We start from the raw sequence: 18,530 nt of genomic DNA, 5'->3' as shown, positions 1-18,530 counted from the left end.
CTCCATGCTTTGTTCCAACTGAAGCATGGGTCCCGGCTGAGAAGGGCAAAGGTGTCTTGATTACGGCTAAGCAAGCCAAGAAGGATTTGAAGCAAGGAGAGAACATATTCCTTGCTGCCCTAAGTGAAGTGCAAACCGAGGTCTTGCAGAAAATTCCTGCGGGTGTGCAGAAAGTGTTGTCTGAATTCTCTGACATCATGCCAATGGAAATGTCAAAGAAGCTTCCACCAAGGAGGCTGGTGGACCATCAGATTGAGCTGATTCCGGAGGTGGTTCCACCAGCAAAAGCTCCTTATCGTATGACACCTTTGGAGCTTGTTGAATTGAGGAAGCAATTGGACGAGTTGTTGGAGGCCGGTTTGATCCAATCATCCAAGGCACCGTTCAGGGCGCCGGTGCTTTTCCAAAGGAAGAAGGATGGATCCTTGAGGATGTGCATCGACTACCGAGCACTCAACGAAGTAACGGTAAAGAATCACTACCCTATTCCTAATGCGGCGGATCTCTTTGATAGGTTGGCGAAGACGTCCTACTTCATGAAGCTAGACCTACGATCCGGCTATTGGCAAGTGAGGATTGCCAAAGGAGATGAAGCCAAGACCATTTGTGTCACGAGGTATGGTGCATTCGAGTTCTTGGTTATGCCCTTTGGGCTAACCAATGCTCCGGTTACTTTTTGCAATCTTATGAATGCTTTACCCATTCTTGGATAAATTTGTTGTAGTGTATTTAGATGACATTGTAGTCTTTAGTAACACTTTAGATGAACATCTAGAACACTTGTATCTTATATTTAGTGCTTTGAGAGACAACAAATTGTATGTTAAAAAGGAGAAATGTCAATTCGGCGAAGAGGAGATCTCATTCTTGGGGCATCGCATAAGCTATGGCCGAATCCATATGGAGGAGGACAAGGTAAGGGCGATCCAAGAATAGCCGATTCCATCCAAGATTGGTGACTTGCGGGCTTTCCTAGGGCTTGCTAATTACTACCACAATTCATCAAGGGGTACTCAAAGATCGTAAGCCCTCTCATGGATCTTTTTAAGAAAGATGTGACATGGGAGTGGTCGGCCCGATGTGATGAAGCATTTGAGGAGTTGAAGTCCTCAATTTCACATGAACCGGTTCTTAAACTTCCGAATTTTGACAAGCCATTTGAGGTTCATATCGGTGCTTCTAATGTCTCTATTGGAGGTGTTTTGTCACAGGAGGAACATCCGGTGGCATTTGAGAGCCGAAAGCTAAATGCCATGGAGCAAAGGTACTCGGTACATAGAAGGAGATGACGGTCGCGATCCATTGTTTGGAGAAATGGCGTCACTACTTGCTGGGGACTTGCTTCAAGATCATCACCGACAACGTGGCGAACACCTACTTTGCCACCCAAAAGAAGCTTATACTGAAGCAAACCTGATGGCAAGAGTACCTTGCTGAATTTTAATTTGAGTGGGTGCACCGACCAAGAAAGCAGAATTGTGTGGCTAATGCTTTGAGCCGGAAGCATGCGGAGGGATATGTTGCTGCCCTCACTGCGTTCAACAGCAACTTCAGAACCCAGCTCAGGGAATTTGCCTCCAAAGACAGAGTATGCCAAGCTACTGCAGGATGTACAAGCCGGCAGTGTGCAGAAATTCTAGGTTGAAGATGGGTTACTGTTTGCTCGTGGAAGGAGGCTGTTCGTGCCGAAGGGAGGTGAACTTCGGAGGATTCTGCTAAAGGAAAGTCATGATCCTCAGTGGGCGGGTCATCCAGGGTCTGAGCGCATGGTGCCGCTTACAAGGTCCTACTATTGGCCGAGAATGGAGGCTGATGTTGAGCTCTATGTGAAGACGTGTCATGTGTGCCAACTGGACAAGGTGGAGAGGAAGAGAGATGCCAGACTTTTGCAGCCACTTCCCATTCCCGAGAAGTCATGGGTGTCTGTCCATGGACTTCATCACCGGTTTCCTGGAAGTGAGGGTAATGAGGTCCATTTTTGTGGTGGTCGATCGCTTCTCCAAGCATGCAGTTTTCATGGCGGCACCTTTCCCATGCCCAGCTGATGTTGCAGCAACCCTCTTCTTCAATGGCGTGGTGAAGTATTTTGGTGTGCCGGTCGATGTGGTATATGATCGTGATCCAAGGTTCACGAAAAAATTCTAGGTGCAGCTCTTCAAAACAATGGGCACCGAGCTGCATTTCTCCATTGCATACCATCCACAGACTGATGGCCAAATGGAGAGGATCAATGGACTGCTAGAGGAGTACTTGAGGTACTATGTTTCAGCCAGCCAAAGGAATTGGCTGGACTTGTTGGAGCCAGCACAGTTCAGCTATAACATCAACCGTTCCTCTTCTACGGGGTTGAGTCCAGCCGAGCTGAGCATGGGATTTCAGCCCATGGCCTCCTTGGACATCGCACTTCAAGAGGAGATGGGGGAGTGCCCAGCTACTCACCAAATGGCACAGGACAAAGAGGAGCTGATTGAAAATGCCAAGGAGAGCCTTTTCAAGGCAATCCGAAGGATGAAGAAATTTGCTGACCGAAAGAGGAGGCCATTGGAGTTCCAAGTGGGTGATCTTGTGTTGTTGAAGATCACGCCACAAATTTGGAAGAAAATGGGCAAGATCAAGCTTCATCGAGGACTTATGCCGAGGTATGATGGACCTTTCAAGGTGTCGGCAAGAGTTGGTGTGGTGGCTTACAAGCTTGAGTTACCGGAAAGATTGAAGATATACCCCACTTTCCATGTAAGTTTCTTGCGGCCTTACAATGAGTCTCATGATGAAGACCGGGTGGTTCCAAAGAGGGCACCATCAACCATTGGCAAGGAGTATCCCAAGGCTATCCATAGGATACTTGCGCGCCGCAAGGTGGGGAAAAATACAAAATTTTTGGTGCAATGACAAGGTGAAGGCATGGCGAAGGCTACTTGGGAGCAAGCGGCCAACTTGTGGCAATTTAAGGAGCAATTTTTCTCTTTCTTGCAGGAGGAGTCAATGAGGGCGTTGACCTCTTCGGCCGAAGGAGGATTGTCACGCCATCAGGCCTAGCGCGCGGGGGGGGGGGGGGGGGGGGGCTGTGCATGGACGCTTGGCTACGCACTGGCCGTGCGCAGGAGGCGCGCAGCAGGGTCAGGCGCAGGAAAGTCTGTGCGCAGGTGCGTGCACAGTAGGCGCGGGCGCTGGCCTTGGCCACAGGCCAGGCGCCTGCCGAGGTCTGGCCATGCCGAGGACAGACACTTGGCCCATGCGCGGGCTGTGCGCAGGAGGCGCGCAGCCGGGCCGAACTCAGTGACATCAGTGCGCAATCAGGCGCACAGTGGTTGGGCTAAGCCCAAGCCAGGCGCGTGTGGGGCCCGCGCACACTGGACCAACCGAGCGCGGGCGCGCACGGTGCAGTGGTCTGGCCAAGCGCTCGCAGGCGGGCGCACGCGGGGCGAGCCGGGCGTAGGCGCGCGCTTGGCAGGCATGCAGGTAGATGCGACATTGGCCACGTACAGGCCGAGCGCTGCTCGAGTGCGCGGGGGGCACGCACGTGCTGGTAGAGCCACGCGCAGGCATGCGCATGGTTGGTCGACCTAGGCGCAGGCCGCGCGCAGGCGTGCGCACGGTTGAGCCAGGCTTTGCCCGGAGCACAATGAGGTTGGCCCTCAGTCGGGCCGTGCGCAGGCGGGCGCGCGGCCGGGTCAGACACGGCGAGGTTAGGTGCACAGAACCTCGCCCGAGACAAACAGCAGGCCGTGCGCAGGCGCACGCACGGTCGATCCATCCGTCATGGCTACAACAGGTGCGCGCGGGCCAGGCGCAGACGCGCGCAGGTTGGGCGCACAGGGCACGCGTGGTGTGGCGCTTGGGCAGGGTAGCCGGGCTGACTGGTAGACAGCGGGCTGGACTGCAGCCAGACCGCATGACACACAGCCAGACCGCGGGACAAGGCGCTGCCGATTGGTCTGGACAAGTGACGGACAGAATCTCCATGTGCTGGGCTGATGTGGGAAACCTGGTTGGGTGACTTGGCGGGCAGCACATGGGTTGAATCAAGAAGACCAAGAAGTGGTTAAGGAGTTTGTTAAGTTAGTTTGGGGGTTGCAACCAACTAACAGAAGTAGTTGAGGTTGTTATGGTGGTTAGGCGGTTGAACCCAACTACCTTGTAACTACTTGTAACCGACTCAAGTCCAAGCCTATAAAAGGGGCTTGGGTTGAGGCCGGCGGACACAAGAGAGTGAATGGGGGAGTGAGCTAAGTTGGGAGCCTAGAGTTAGCCGGGTGAGGCTTGTGGGTTTCTAAGGAAAGTCTACTTGGGCGAGAGGGGCTGAGTGCTTTCCATCGGCCAAGGGGTTAGGCCGGGCCAATTGGGGTTGGCCGAAGGATTTTGGAGGGGCTTGGGTTTTGTGGAGAAGGACTAAACTAGGCTCTCGGCTTGTGAGAGCTACACTTGTGTTTGAGTGGAATACAAGCCTTCTTTCCCTTCATCCTCATGCACTTCATAGAAAAGAGTGAGTGTGTGATTTGGCCTAGTGTCTGAGGGGCTGAAAGGAGTTAGTGTGCGAGCTAATGTGCACCGAATGCATGCTAAGAGGTTGAACTAAGGTTTTGAGAGAAGAGAGAACCTTAGTTGCCGCACACCGTGAGAGAGGGAACTCAAAAAAGTTTGATATCCCTCTTCCAACCTCACAAGGGTGTGACACCAGTGGTGCCCAATTTTATGGTTGCATCTATGCTTTTTTAGTTTGTTTATAATCAAGAGAGTCCGTATTTTTTCTGCTAGGTGATATATGTGTTTATATACACACACTAGTGATCTATTGTTTTAAGTAGAGCAAGACAAACTTCGGTAATGCTGTGCTAAGCCGATGTTTAATTTTCCCAACTTGGACTAAAGTATCACCAACTTCCTACCTCTATCTTCCCACAGTTTATATTGAGAATATGAGATTGTAACCCTTTCAAGTCATCAACTTGAAAAGCAATGAAACATATGCAGGAAAGAATAACAACCATGTCAGAACATACGATATGACTCATTTTTCAGTGAATATTGTCTAAATTGAAGCTTAGAAGGGAAAAATGAAAATAATGATTTCCAACACACCAATATATATTACACATTCTCATGTCTAATTACAGTTCTACAAATGCCTGAGAAACTGAAAAAACTCAACTACATCAGGGAGAAAAGGGAATCATATAGGACACAATAAAGAACCAATTCTCTAGGCAAACAGATACAAGGAATGGTTAAAGACATGACAACCAACAGAGCTTCCTTATTCCATATCTTACACATCAGATCAAACCAATGAGGACATCCCTGGTCCTTCATCCACTTTTTAATGAACAAAGCTTTAATGATTACAACATGACAACTCTATAATGTAGTTTATCTACAACCAATGACAAACCAAACTGCCTAAGGTGGGCTAGAGCACAACCACCCTATAAGAAGAATAAAGAATGGGAGAGTACAAATGCTTAGCTCGACCCAAAAAGGATATGGAAACAAACAAGACTAATACAATAGAAGGCCAAAGGAACATTTCAAAGCACCGGGAAACATACTCGCACACCTAAGAACAACTTTGATGAAAAACAAGCAGAAGGTCTATGGCTCATGAAAAAAAAGCAGCAAGACAAATCCACAATATTGGGATAATGATACCTTAGAACTTCTAAAATAAGAAAATGCTAAGAGAGATGTAAAAAGACCTAGAATTTTTACTGATTGGTCAGAGGCTATCAAGAAGAGCCTTTTTGCAGGCCGGTGGTTGAGATGATTTGGGGCTGGGAGCTGGTGATGGCAGGCCAATTACACTCAACAAGAAACGCCTCTCCTGGAAAATAAAACAAATCTAGGTATCAATTTAACAGCAAGAATTTCATTACCCAGTACCGATATATTAGATGAAAGCAAATGCAAATGTTACAAAGAACACGAAGCACAAACTTCATCCCTACTAATTCAACCAGGAACATAAAAGAAAATATCACTGCATATGGTTAGCACTACCTTGCTAAAAAGATTACATGATTCATGCAGGACATGTACAAGTTTCCATCGAATTTTATGTGATGCTAAACCAAAATGTACCTTTCATGCTTTAGGCAAAAGAAAGGCTCATGCACATCTTTTTGCTGTTTCTACATGTTATGTTATGAGTCTGTAAGTCCATGGTATTTATGTGTACTTGAAAATGCTCCGAGGACACAACAAGATATTAAAATCATTGCTTACACTACTTGTAAATTTTGGGGTTGCAATCCCTTCTGCTAACGATTGGAAAGGTGGAGTTGTCAGAAGAGGTGAAGCAAACTCTGAATTTGAAATATCACAAATATTTTCATCATTCTCCTTTGACTTTGTAATAGGAGGCATGACTTCCTCTGCGAGAAGAACAAGTCGCTTTCTGTAAAATACTTTCCCTTCCCTAGTTATGTGAAATAAATTGAAGGAACTGAAAGAACCTAGGTTTTACGAGTATTGATTATTACCTTGACAAGCAGTTATACCCAAACACTGTGCATCTTCATGAGGACCAGTGACCTCAGGGTCATTGTCAAATGAACTATCATCGATCTGATGATCCCTTTCATTTCCCTGATTATTAAAGTGGCCGGTTGACCCTGTGCGGCACTCAGAGCTTTGTCGACTGTTTTCATGCAAATCGGATTGCCTGCTTGATAGACTAGCCATTAGTTTGAAGGACATGGAGCAGAAAAACCAGCAGAGTTATCAGCCAAAGAACTGCATTATTACCTCAAAGATTGCAAACCTATTGAATCGCTGCTCATTAGTTCCTCTATCAGGTCCCTGAAGTCATCAAGTACAAAATCTGTACCAGATATTTTCCTGCTCAGCATTCCACTCTCTTCTGTTTGGGCGACGTAGTCTTGGATTTCCTGAATTATCAATTCAATTACCATAACATATGAAACCAGAACCTCCTAATATACTTCGCCAATTACAAATAAAGCAAGCAGGTAATGCTTGTAAAAATAGGCTAGTAATGGGCACCTTCCAGGCATCCTCAAGGCTCTCCTTGGTGTTTTCTGCATTAACTTTTTGTGCAAGGGAACTAAGCAGCTCGGCTTGCTGAAGCAACGCGGTTAATTTTGGATCATCCTTTTTAATAAAGGTAGCTCTAGTCTTGTTGTCTGTTTGAATAGCGAGATAGAGTATTCGTTAATGATGTAAGAAAGCAACTTCTTTAAGCAAATTTAGAGCAGCAATAAAAGAAGCACAAGTTCATCATTGTGTACCATTATGTACTGCTGTCCTCAAGTCATTGCCAACATGAGTCGGCAACTCACCTGCAATGTTAGAGTTTTGAGCAAGCACTGCCAGAGGAGGCCGTAGTTGATCTTTGTTCATTCCATGTTTCCTAAGATATTCTTCGCTTATTTTATTTTCTTTAAGATCTGAAATATGGTACCTGTGTTGCAAAAGCAAATTGCATCAAGTGTATCAATTGCATTAATCAGTTGTTTTAACAACCAGTAAAATGGAAAAATGTGTAGTTTTGCTGGTGATGTTGATTCGCATCGATCTTTTGCATACCTGATCTGCTTAGTGGGTAATGATAACTCCCTTGTCTCAGCTGTGATGCATCCATTTTGAATTATGACCCTCTTATTATTTGGGTTCAGGCATGAACCGTTATTTTCCTTGGATAAAGCCTCATGCTTCGCTCTTTTCTTGCAGAGGGTAGAGAATCGGTTCTTGACTGCGTTATCTGTTCTGTTGTTTAACAAATGATACACATCAGTTCGCTACTTCTCTTACTTCTGTATTCCTCTGTATCATTAGAAGTATGTTTCCAAAATGAGTAAATTACCTGCCCGAGACTACCTTTGCAATCTCGGTCCATCTGTTCCCGTAAACCTTCTGAGCCTGCATATGTCACTCTTAAGCTGTCTCAAGGTTGAAACTCGAATTAAAATAAAAGCAAGAAGCACAGGGCCTTAAGACAACGAGTTTGTGCTCTGCAATTGTAAAGAGCAACTTAAAATAGCTTCAGATAGTTTGATAAGATCAGAGAAGATATGCAGGACCACATAATCCCAACATCACATCATCACATACCAAAGCAATACGATAAATAATATAATCATGAATTTTTCCCAACAATCGCAATTCTGGAAACAAAAAAAATTCCTACTTTGCAATCAAACTAGGTCCAAACTATATCTAGGAAATAGATACTGATGCGCACTGTTAGTCCAATCCTTACCTCACACAAAAGCCTGTCCTCTTCTGGCGACCATCCACCTTTCTTGCACTCTGCATTCAAGTACGTGTTCCACCTGCAATTTCACCACCATGTCTCCATCATTTCAAGCCAAAAATTCAATACAGCCGCAATCAAATCAACAAAAAGATCGCTCCTTTTTAATTTTCTTGTAGCCCTTTCCAACTTCGCCTACCTCCTTCGGCACTGTCTGCCGGTCTTGTCCTTGAATTGAGCTGCAATTCTCGTCCAACTGCACACAACCCAACGTCAGAATCATCTCATAAATTCCGATTCAACATCGCAACTGTTCTAACAAACAAAACAAATTAAGAACAGGAAGATAAGAGGGAAATCCAGAGACTGACTTCTCAGTTCCATGAAGAGCGACTTGCTCTCGGAGCAGATCATCCTCCTGCGAGAAACCAAAACCACCTTCACTTCAGAAAACTATCCACCCAAGTAAACAAAACATAAACATACGGGTAAAAAGAGAGACCTTTGGAGTCCAGCTGACGATATGCCGATCCTTCTTCGAAGGCCCCGCCGCCGCCGCCGGAGCTACAGAACCATCAGAATTCATTCCCGCAGCTGCCACTTCCGATCTCCTCTCCATTCGGCAACTCGCGGCGTCATCCAACAACCCGACCCCGAGAGCACGGATTCGATCGAAACGAAGCTCGTCGGAAAGAGGATCCCGAGATCGAGTCGAAGAGATCAGCGGATCCAATCTCCGATGAATCAACGGGGACTAATTTCCCCTGGGGATTCTCGAGCGCGCGAATTCGGATACGTTCGGAAAATTTGAAACAAAAAAAAATGGTGAGGATGTGAAATAAAACGGGGAGCGGTAGGGATCAGTAGCGAAACGAGGAAGCGGAGGTGATGATGGAGTTCACCACCGGTGCGTTTAATAACACCTCAAGCTCTCCGTGACCGGCATTTTACCGAGGTGAAAAATTAAATACTTTCAGTTCTATAGTTTCAAAAACTACCGCTCCCATACTCTTCCCCATCTCCGACGAGTCGTGAACCGGGGATGGGGTTATTTATTGTTATCCGCTCGGGCGGTCTGGTCACCGGCATCAGGTTACCTTCTGTTGTGAAATGGGAAGACGGGGTTGAATCTCAGGTGGGTAAGTTGTTGGGGGAGGTGACTGTAGCACTGTTCGGACCGGGATTGGAAACGGGTGGGCGAGATTGATTGGAGGATGTGGGCCCCGCCGAGTGTGGGAAGGAAGTCGGCGGCGTTGTGACGATGCAATGCAGCTTTTTTTGAAAAAATAGAGGGAAAGTTTGCCGGAGTTAAGATGAGAAATTCTAAACGATACCCTTTTTTTTTTTTTTTTTTTTTTTTTGTGAAGACACATTTCTACACCCTGGCATGAATGTTGCGTGACATTATTACAAGATTTTTACAAAAACATATATATAAATAGTTAGCAATAAATATGTAATTCAAATTGCATGTTATGAAAGTAAAAATTTCTGAAATCTAATTTGCATGAGAACTTGAAGCCTTAAGAGTCTGATCTTCGAGTTTCTAAGCGGAGCTAATAGGCATTGTATTAACCCAAGATATTTGATCTGGTTGCCGGCAATATTGTAATACCTAGTATGATTAATTAGGTTTTTCCATAATATTAAATTGTTATATCTATTTTAGCTTGAGGTCCATATACCTCATTCTATGACTAAACAATAGACCAAGCTCATGCCACCTTGGATTTGATTGTGTGAGTCTTTCTTAATGCTTAAATCATGCATTGTATGCTTCGATCTTTTTTGCACCATCTGTACTTAAATAGTAATATTAACCCTCTATCAAGTGATTCACATCAAATTCCTGCATAACAACAAAATGGTAGCTTGAATCATAGACTACCTCACAAAGCGACAATAGTGCTAGCTCAGGTGCTAGTTGCTGCACAATTTCATTATACTCGTTAAGCAACATTTTCATGAAACTTGTTGCTTCAATTCTCTTGAATTAGAAAATAAAAAATATTGTTTCGCACATTGGAATGTAGAATTAAAAACAAGCACTAGATTGTCATCATAAAGTTGTTTAAATACATCTGTCATTGTAGTGCATGCGTGCAACATAACTATAAGTGCAAGACAGGCCGAGGTAAGGCAACAAATAGGTTGTTTGAGCTCAACTCATTTTATAAAGAAGCTAGTCGTGCCAAGTTCGAGCTTCATCCAAGCTCAAGCATACTTTTTAGGCTTGCTTCGGTAAGATTCAAGCCAAGTTTTTGTTTTCAAATCAAGTTGAGTCTTTATATGTTTTGACAAACTCTTAATGATCAAGTTTGGTATACCATGGCTAAATTGAGCCATTGACAAGCCAATTCCAAGTTACTCATGAACGGCTAAAGCTATCAAAATGAGCAAATCTGTGCTTCCCGACTTAGCCTCCACTTCCTTTAAACTGATAGTGAGATCATGTCTTTTACTTAGAAATAAGAGATTATGTGCATTAGAGAATTCATGAATATAGCTAAATAATTGATAAGAGAATTACATGAATTAAAAGAAGTTTTATCAAATCTATTGGAAATATGATATGTGGAGGGTATGTGGAGAAGCAATCTCATGAAGAAGTAATGCATTTGCCTCCAACTCTAACACCAAAAGGTTTCCCTGCATTGCTGGTATTCCATGTTTGAACAAGGGCTTTGGTGCCATTGACATTGTTGGGCCAATTCAGAGGGCCTTGGTCGAAATCTCGTATTGCCACCTTGGATGGTGGGCCTCCCAGTCTTTTCCCGTACTGAAATAGCCGTTACAAGGTCTGGGGTATTTTGGAAGACGATGCTCGCCGACAACGTCGGTGACCCCTTGACAGAAACGTGGGATCCGCTGTGTCCTCCAAGACTCGAACAGCAGGTACAGCCAAGTCAGGTTTCGGCTCCAACCATGCTCTTCTGACACAGATTTCGGTGCCGTAATTTAAGTAGAGTCCGAGCGAAACCGTGCCCCAACAGCAAAGAGCTGATGCCCCCCGAGAGAGGATCCGCTGAATAGATCATCGCAGCAAAGCTGGCGATGACGGATGACTTGTGTCCCTCTTCGTATCACACGTGTCAGTGACAGTCTATTAAAGGTGCGCCGATTTCTAGCTGCTGCGCTCTTCTTTAATCGTTTTTTTTGCTAGTTCAGCTATTAATGCTTTTTTACTTTTTCAATCAACAATTTTAAATAATAACAAGATTTGCACTCTCTAGTCAATTATAGTTGCCATCTCCTGGATAAGTCTGATGTATTTCGGAAGACGAACAGTGCGACAAATTAGGTTACTTCTTTCACAGCATATCACTCTAGAGCCGTCACATGAGAAGTATTGGAGCATGTGCCATTGACACTAGAGCGTATTTTGTACTGTGACTATTTTAGACATACTCACGACCGTATGTAGTGAGACGCCGATACACCAGAAAAAAAAAGGCTTTATTGCATAAAAATGTTTGTTAATTGGTTATAATAGTAAATGATGATCAGAGATCTCTAGTTATAGGGGATATCAGCCTAATTGAAACATAGCTCGGGTATTGTTAGAAGTGGGCGCCTTGGAGCGTCGTTTACTAATTAGTACAACACTGGTTTTTGGGGGGCTACGTAATTTTTTTGAACTATTGGTATAGACATGATTTTTGAGGAAATAGTAGATATTATTCCCATATGGTATAAACAAGGACAAATGGTAGATACGCACTCCACCTATGATTTTGAGCAATGGGCAAAAACAATAAAACAATAGCAAACACAATAGCACGGGGAATAACATATAGTATCACTAATATGTAACACAGTAATTGAGGTCAATTCAGATGATCATTTGATCAGCATTAAAATATCAAGAACGATTCAAAATATATAACTACATCGAATGTAACAAGAATTTTAGATTTCGTCGCAGGGTCATCTTCTCAAGGTGGCCATTTTACTCCTTTGCTGAGCATACTCCTTTCTTGCTTACAAGATCATCATCCTCGTCGGTCTCTATGACCATTCACCATCACCACCAGTTGAGATCCTTCAACTATTCTATTAACCTTTTGATCAGGATGGTTGCAGAACATTTGAATTCATGATATGATGTAACAAGAGCATTTAGAAAGCAGAAAAAGGGGCAGAAGAGTGCATTTTACGTGGAATAAAGCTTAATGAAAAGCCATACCAACGCAAAAGTGTGCAGTGCCTTTTCTTTTTCGTTTCTTCTCCCTTTCTCTTTTTAGAATGAAAAGCTTGTCTCCGTGCCATTAAGCAGAAGCTGCTTGCAAGTAAAAGCTCCATGAAACAATCTTAAAGGAGAATATATAGAAAGGTCCCACGGGAGCTATCTGATGATATCTTGACATCATGGGTTACTTCGTGCTGCATGGGATTCCCTCATGCGTGTGGGATCTAGCTTTGATGTTTGAGACAACCTTTTGCTGCAGACCTCACCCACCCTTCTTTAAACAGGCAAGCATAGGCAAAAAAAAGCAAGAGGAATTGGAATCCTATGCCCTCGTACTCTATGTTGAGGACGGTACAGTGGGTTAGACATTGTGGGATGACAGCACTGCTAAAAGATTCCTCTTATAGGAAAAGAGCTAAGGCTTGTTACTTTGTTCATGTAAAGCAACATCAAAGTTGCAATATGATGAGAGTCGGTGCCACCTTTTACTAGGACCGGCAAGTGCATGAGTACACCATCAAGGGAATTATTATTAGACATGGTCTGACTTTCTTTTTTCTTTTTTCTTTTTTTTGTTGATATAACAGCGACTCACACCAGACGTGCATGAGTACATTCAGAAAAATCAAACAAAAGAAGTTGATGGAGAAGGGAAGGAACAAACTCGAGACTCTCCCAGAGGAATTTTTCTAAATGGTGCACATCATAGGAGGCAACCCAGTCAGTAACACCGTTCATCTTCCGATAAACATGAGTAACCCGAAAAGAAACAAACCCTCTCATGAGCCTATAGATATTCTCGAAGCAGTGGATGCCAGTCAACATGGTCTGTCCTTTGCAGGGGGTTCTTATCCATTGCCAATGAAGCTAAATTTTTTTTAGTATAGCTTCCTCATCAAAAAACCCATATAATAATACCTTAAGGGTCACTACAACACAAAGCAAACAATTTAGTCATTAATGATGATAGATTCATATCTTCCGAAAGCAATCAAACACCTTATATGATCTTCATAAACTTATGCAGATCACAGATATTCTGTCTGGAAATGATATATCCAATTATTAGTTCGAACTCCAGAAATGAGCCTTACAATCAATCACATTTACCTAGATAATTAGTTCACTAATATGTTGCCGGTAAATGACAACCAATTCTAGTCTTCTACAGCTGATAAGTTCTTTCTTTCTCAGGTAGATTTAGTTCTCCACTGCAGCCTAATAGGATAAACTTTATGGATAAACTATATTCCACTAGTGCCAAATATGAAAGCAATATGTTTTTGATTAGGAATACCATACAAAGTAGCTTAGCATGCAGTCTTTTGACTAAAAAGATGAAAAGACCAGCCATATTCAAATAGAGGGCCCATGGAGACGGGGGAGAAACTAGTCCAGATGGGAGAACTACACTTCACCATCTTCAACAAAGATGTTTCAAGATGCTCCTTGAAACTGGCAGCTTCTTATCCTATCCTCTAGGAATGTGCAGATTAGCTGTATGGTTGCTAAGTTTGGCTTCCAATCATAACTTGACAACATGGCGTTCGATAAGGAGGGTGAGTTTGAGAAGAAAAAAAAAAAAAATGTACACGTCCCTGTGGAGATTACAACATAGTGAAGCTTCAAAAGCTGTAATATTTGGGCTTTTTGAAGTTGGCATCAGTAAGTATTCCTTCTGCTATCCTCATATTTTCCTACTTGTTTTTTTTCCTATATCCATGTTTAAAACTATAGGGGATCCTTGACAGTGCATAAACAATTTCTTTCGATCATCTGAACACAAATTGTAATAGTCAACAAATAATATTTGAACAAATAACTTGAACAAAAATTAAAGCAACCACAGATAACTCCTTAAATTGCTTCTCCTTTAAAAAATTTCAGCAATTAATAAAGAAATTCCTTTTCTCACCTTGATTATCATACACGAATCTGCCTAGTATAGTGTATATAAATTTCACCATTAGAAATGGAATGACTGTTTCTATAAATGGAATAGCTTCATAGCTAAATAGTTATTCAAGACATAAAAAACAAAAGAAATTAACCAAGATATAAGAAGACTACCAAAGCAAGGTTCAGAAATTCTTTCACCTGTTATGGTGAATCAGTGTAGAAATCATGATGAACTTGACAAGCTCTGTAAACTTAATTGCATTGGAAAGATGATCTAACAGACGCGCAAAATCACGATTATAAAATTATGGTATTATTCACAGCATAAAGTCAAATTACCTCTTTCTCTACCCATGAACTAGAATTTGCAATCCTTGAAGTTTCACCATATTATAGAATTTGCAATCCTTGAAGTTTCACCATCTTATCCTTTGAACATCAACCCTTATTTGGACATCAAAGAAATTCCCCAATGGTTGCGTTTCCACTCTAATCTCCAAAAACTGTAATAGGATCCACTACTTCCTAACAATTAGCTTGGACGGCTGTGATGTAGGACTGTTAGTCAAATTCTATATGTTGCTTAACAAGTCCATGCTCCTCTTCTACTGGAGTGTCCTTTGGCATTTGTTCACATCTCAACTGTTTTACAATCATATTATCCATTGTAGCGCATTTAGTAGCCTTTCTTCAAATTACTTTATTAAATTTTGCTTTTCGATTCCATTAAGATGGCAAATCTCCAAAAGCAAATACTACTTCATCGCCTCAACTCAAGTCAATATTTCACATAACTTTCTGTAATTTTGCAAAGTAGATCTGGAGAACAAAATAAACACAGTCATGATACTATTCACTTTAGGTTCTGCTTGAGGTTTTATTTCCACTTATCTCCCTATTAGAATTGTATTTTATGTGATCCAATTGCTTCGTCTACTCAGTTTGAACCTACTTGTTATTTTTAGAGGCCTATTCTTTTTATCAATTAACAAAACTGCTATATTTGATTTGTTGTCCATAATTTTTCTTTAAACTCTTATTGCTCAAGTTATGGAAAGAAACAATATGCTAAGCAAAAACATGAAGGCCCAGTTCAAAAACACAGAGCAACCAACTAAATTGCATCAAATTTAGGACTCTGATATATCAACTCAACAGAAACAGTGAAACACCTGTTTCGTTTGTTTGGAACCTGAATTTTTTTTTCATGATTTGCATCACACGCATGCAAATTTTCATTGACAACAAGCTAGCATCACCTTTATTTTTGCTGATAGCATTACAAATTGAATGATGTCACAACTTCTTTAAAATACCAGGTACCAAATTTATTTCTATCCCCTCTGTGATTGAAAAAGAAATATCATAGAATAGATTAGACAGTCCCTTAATCTCCAACCCATCCACACCCTTTTGTTTATATTTTTTTCATCTACATTGCATGACCATCCATATAACAAAGCATGCTAGATTAAAATGCAAGATATGACATGGGATATCTCAGAAATGTCATCTGAAAAATTACAAAACAGCACTAACATGATACGTGGCATATTCATAAACAACCAATCTCCATTTTCTAGAACATTATTACTTATCAATTATGAACTTTCCTCTGATCAATTAGGTCTAAATATTATTCCAAAAGGAGGCTTTATAGATGTCCTATTTTTGAGCAGGTCCAAGACCTTTTGCTGTCTATAATAGATGAATGCAAGATAAGCATAAACTTAAGCAATGGATTCAACCATAAATTCACCAACTAATAATGCTTCTACAACAACTAAGTACGTGCAAGAGTTTAGGACTTGCAATTCTTGAGTTAACCAAGGGTCACATGAAATTGGTTGCTTTTTCTTCCAGCTTAAGTATTCCTTAAAGATGCTCTTTTGTATCATATAGCAAAGGGAATTTTACAATTAATGTTATGCAGAAAATAATCAAAACGAACAAGCGACAACTACAATTCTAGGGAAGAAAGAAATGATCACTCTTTCTGTAATTCCACATTCTTCCTTCTAAGCTCATTTTCTTGATTGAAAGGAGGATATTAGCTTATGCAAGGATGGACATCTATGGATATAAAAAATCATTAAGCACTAGAACACTTGATTATTAGCTGCTTTAGTGATTACAGTGATGCTGCATCATCATTGATCTTGGTACTCTTCACTATTTCATACAAATTTATGATTCCATCGGAGTAATATCTTCTTCACTGCTGACCTCCCATGGTGCCCAATAGGTGTTATGTAGGGGCTACTGGAAGATTTCAAAGAAATATATTGAACCTGGTGATTAAATAATTAGTAGAAAAGAATGATCATACCAATCTAGTCAGTCTGAACTATTAGGCATATCGAACGATAAGGTTTAACTTTATAGGTTTATCAGTGTATAGGTCTTTGTGGACAGGCCATCTAATTTACTTTCACCAGATAACCACAAATAATTTGTTGTGTTGTTAAGTTGAACTGTCCTGGCATTGGAAGGTGTGAGGACCTATGGAGGTATATGTTTAGTCCCACATCAATTATGTGCTAAGTAGATCTTGAGTATTTATATATAGCCAAGGAATCCAAATAATATCTTCTGACTAACCTTTTTAAGTAGATCTTAGATATTTATATAAAGCTAAGTAATCCAAATAATATCTTCTGACTAACCTTTTTGAGTGAGATTTTGGATTGTCACAAATAGTATCAGAGCGGATCCGACCCATGACCTACATCGACTAGGGGACACGGGCTTATTTAAATAGACCACAGGCTGATTGTGGTACTTATGATTAGATTGAATGGATTTAGACCTTTAACTTGGCGAGGCTGGATAGATGTTGGGTACTTATATAGGACCAAAAAAATCGAAATATTATCTTCTAGCTAGCCTGAGATCCTGGGTTGTTATAATACTAAATTTTTTTGGGAATTACAGCTCTAACTATTATAAGACTATTCTTCTTCTTCTTTTTCTTCCATATTCTTTATCCAACCAGCACATTCCTTTGACTTGAATCTTTCTCTAACTCGTAAACTTGAATTCTTTATATCATCAGCAATCCCCACCCAACCATATTACTCACCAAAATAAATGTTCAATTTTCACTCTCTTCTCCAGTTCAAATAATTCATTCGCCTTTCCAAATTAAATTCAGAACAAAAAAATGTTGCCAATCCCCATTCCGTAAGATCACAATTCAAACACAACATGACCTACAAAACCTATTGCTTCCTTTCCCTCCATTAACAAGAATATCAGCAGAAAAGTAATAGAAATCGGTCGCATACCTCCCGGCAGAAGAAACCCCACATCCTCACCAAAGCACCCAACTTTCAGCTCAGAATCCCCTCGGCCCGCCTCCCCTCTTCTCCTCCGATCCCTTGGGCCCCTTGGCCATAAAAAGGCAGTAGTCGGCGATCTCCCGGAACTTGGTGCGGTCCTGGCTGGTGAGGCCGAAGATGACGGTGACCCGCCGGTTGGTGAAGTGGTGGCGGAGGAAGAAGGCCCGGGAGACGGCGGCCAGGGTAAGGGGGAATCAGAGGAGGGTGAAGCCGAGGACGAGGTTGGCGGCGAGGTCACCGTAGTGGGCGCGGGGTGGGGGGGGGATTTGGGGGAGAGGGTGCGGAAGGAGACGAAGAGATTGGTTCGGGAAAAAGGTGGATTTTTGAGGGGAAGGAGGAGGAGAAGAATTGGAGGAGGGTTCTGGGGGCGGCGAAGCGCGGTGGAGAGAGGGGAAGGGCGACGGCGGCCGCCGCGGCCATTCTTTTGGTGGCCTCACCCGTCGGTAGTTGGGAAAAGTCTGCGTCCTTGGGAAGTGAGGCCTCCTCCAAATTGCTTTGATAGCCGTGCATCGAATAAGTCACAGATAAATGCTTTGATAGCCGTGCTTAAAGTTGTTGCCTAATCGGGCTTGGGCTTGGTGTTGGACTTGGACGGCCTCGTACTGATATGCTCAGTTTGGGCCGAACAATCAGAGAGATCTGAAATTCTGGTGATATAAAAAAAAAATATGAAAAATATCAGATAATTCATATTTAATATTTAATGGATGGATTTAATATTTAATATTTAGTCAATCGATGTACAAAATTGCAATAGCTATTCTACAATCTGTGCCATTTCTATTTGAAGAAAAAAATCTAGTTTATAACCCAAGGAAAATTAAATTTTTAATCTTGTTTTTCTTTGCTAATAAATCCAAAAAATTCAAAATTTTTACTCTAGATTTAACAG

At 42.2% G+C, this 18,530-nt stretch overlaps 1 protein-coding gene and 1 long non-coding RNA gene across 3 annotated transcripts; both read right to left on the bottom strand.

The window, feature by feature from the left end:
* Positions 1-5,055: 5,055 nt before the first annotated feature.
* On the bottom strand, positions 5,056-9,227 carry LOC103700612 (transcription factor MYB124). Of its 2 annotated transcripts, none has more exons than XM_017841278.3 (12): positions 8,712-9,227; positions 8,581-8,627; positions 8,409-8,465; positions 8,216-8,288; positions 7,820-7,875; positions 7,543-7,722; positions 7,245-7,417; positions 7,000-7,139; positions 6,742-6,884; positions 6,477-6,658; positions 6,220-6,368; positions 5,056-5,818 (listed from the first exon to the last, which is right to left on the bottom strand). In XM_017841278.3, the coding sequence occupies exons 1-12, from the start codon at positions 8,826-8,828 to the stop codon at positions 5,714-5,716; spliced, it is 1,422 nt and encodes a 473-aa protein (XP_017696767.2). In that variant the 5' UTR covers positions 8,829-9,227; the 3' UTR covers positions 5,056-5,713. The 2 variants fall into 2 exon arrangements, with proteins under 2 accessions (XP_017696767.2, XP_008780751.2); XM_008782529.3 differs by having other exon boundaries at positions 7,296-7,417.
* Positions 9,228-11,991: 2,764 nt separating this feature from the next.
* Positions 11,992-18,137, bottom strand: LOC120110473. The gene is made up of 2 exons (XR_005511481.1): positions 17,585-18,137; positions 11,992-12,257 (listed from the first exon to the last, which is right to left on the bottom strand). It is a non-coding gene; the product is annotated as an uncharacterized LOC120110473 (long non-coding RNA).
* Positions 18,138-18,530: the final 393 nt, after the last annotated feature.

This window comes from Phoenix dactylifera, chromosome 4 (assembly GCF_009389715.1).
Source record: "Phoenix dactylifera cultivar Barhee BC4 chromosome 4, palm_55x_up_171113_PBpolish2nd_filt_p, whole genome shotgun sequence".
NCBI lineage: Eukaryota > Viridiplantae > Streptophyta > Magnoliopsida > Arecales > Arecaceae > Phoenix > Phoenix dactylifera.
Note: the sequence above shows the minus strand (reverse complement) of the source record. Positions and strands in the feature narration are given on the sequence as shown.

Excerpts from the sequence above, each read along its gene's own strand:
- LOC103700612 (XM_017841278.3), bottom strand. The coding sequence starts at position 8,828 with ATGGAGAGGAGATCGGAAGTGGCAGCTGCGGGAATGAATTCTGATGGT. Across the intron at positions 8,466-8,580 it reads GCTCTTCATGGAACTGAGAA|TTGGACGAGAATTGCAGCTC; the intron begins GTCAGTCTCTGG and ends GGTTGTGTGCAG. Across the intron at positions 7,140-7,244 it reads GAGGACAGCAGTACATAATG|ACAACAAGACTAGAGCTACC; the intron begins GTACACAATGAT and ends CTATTCAAACAG.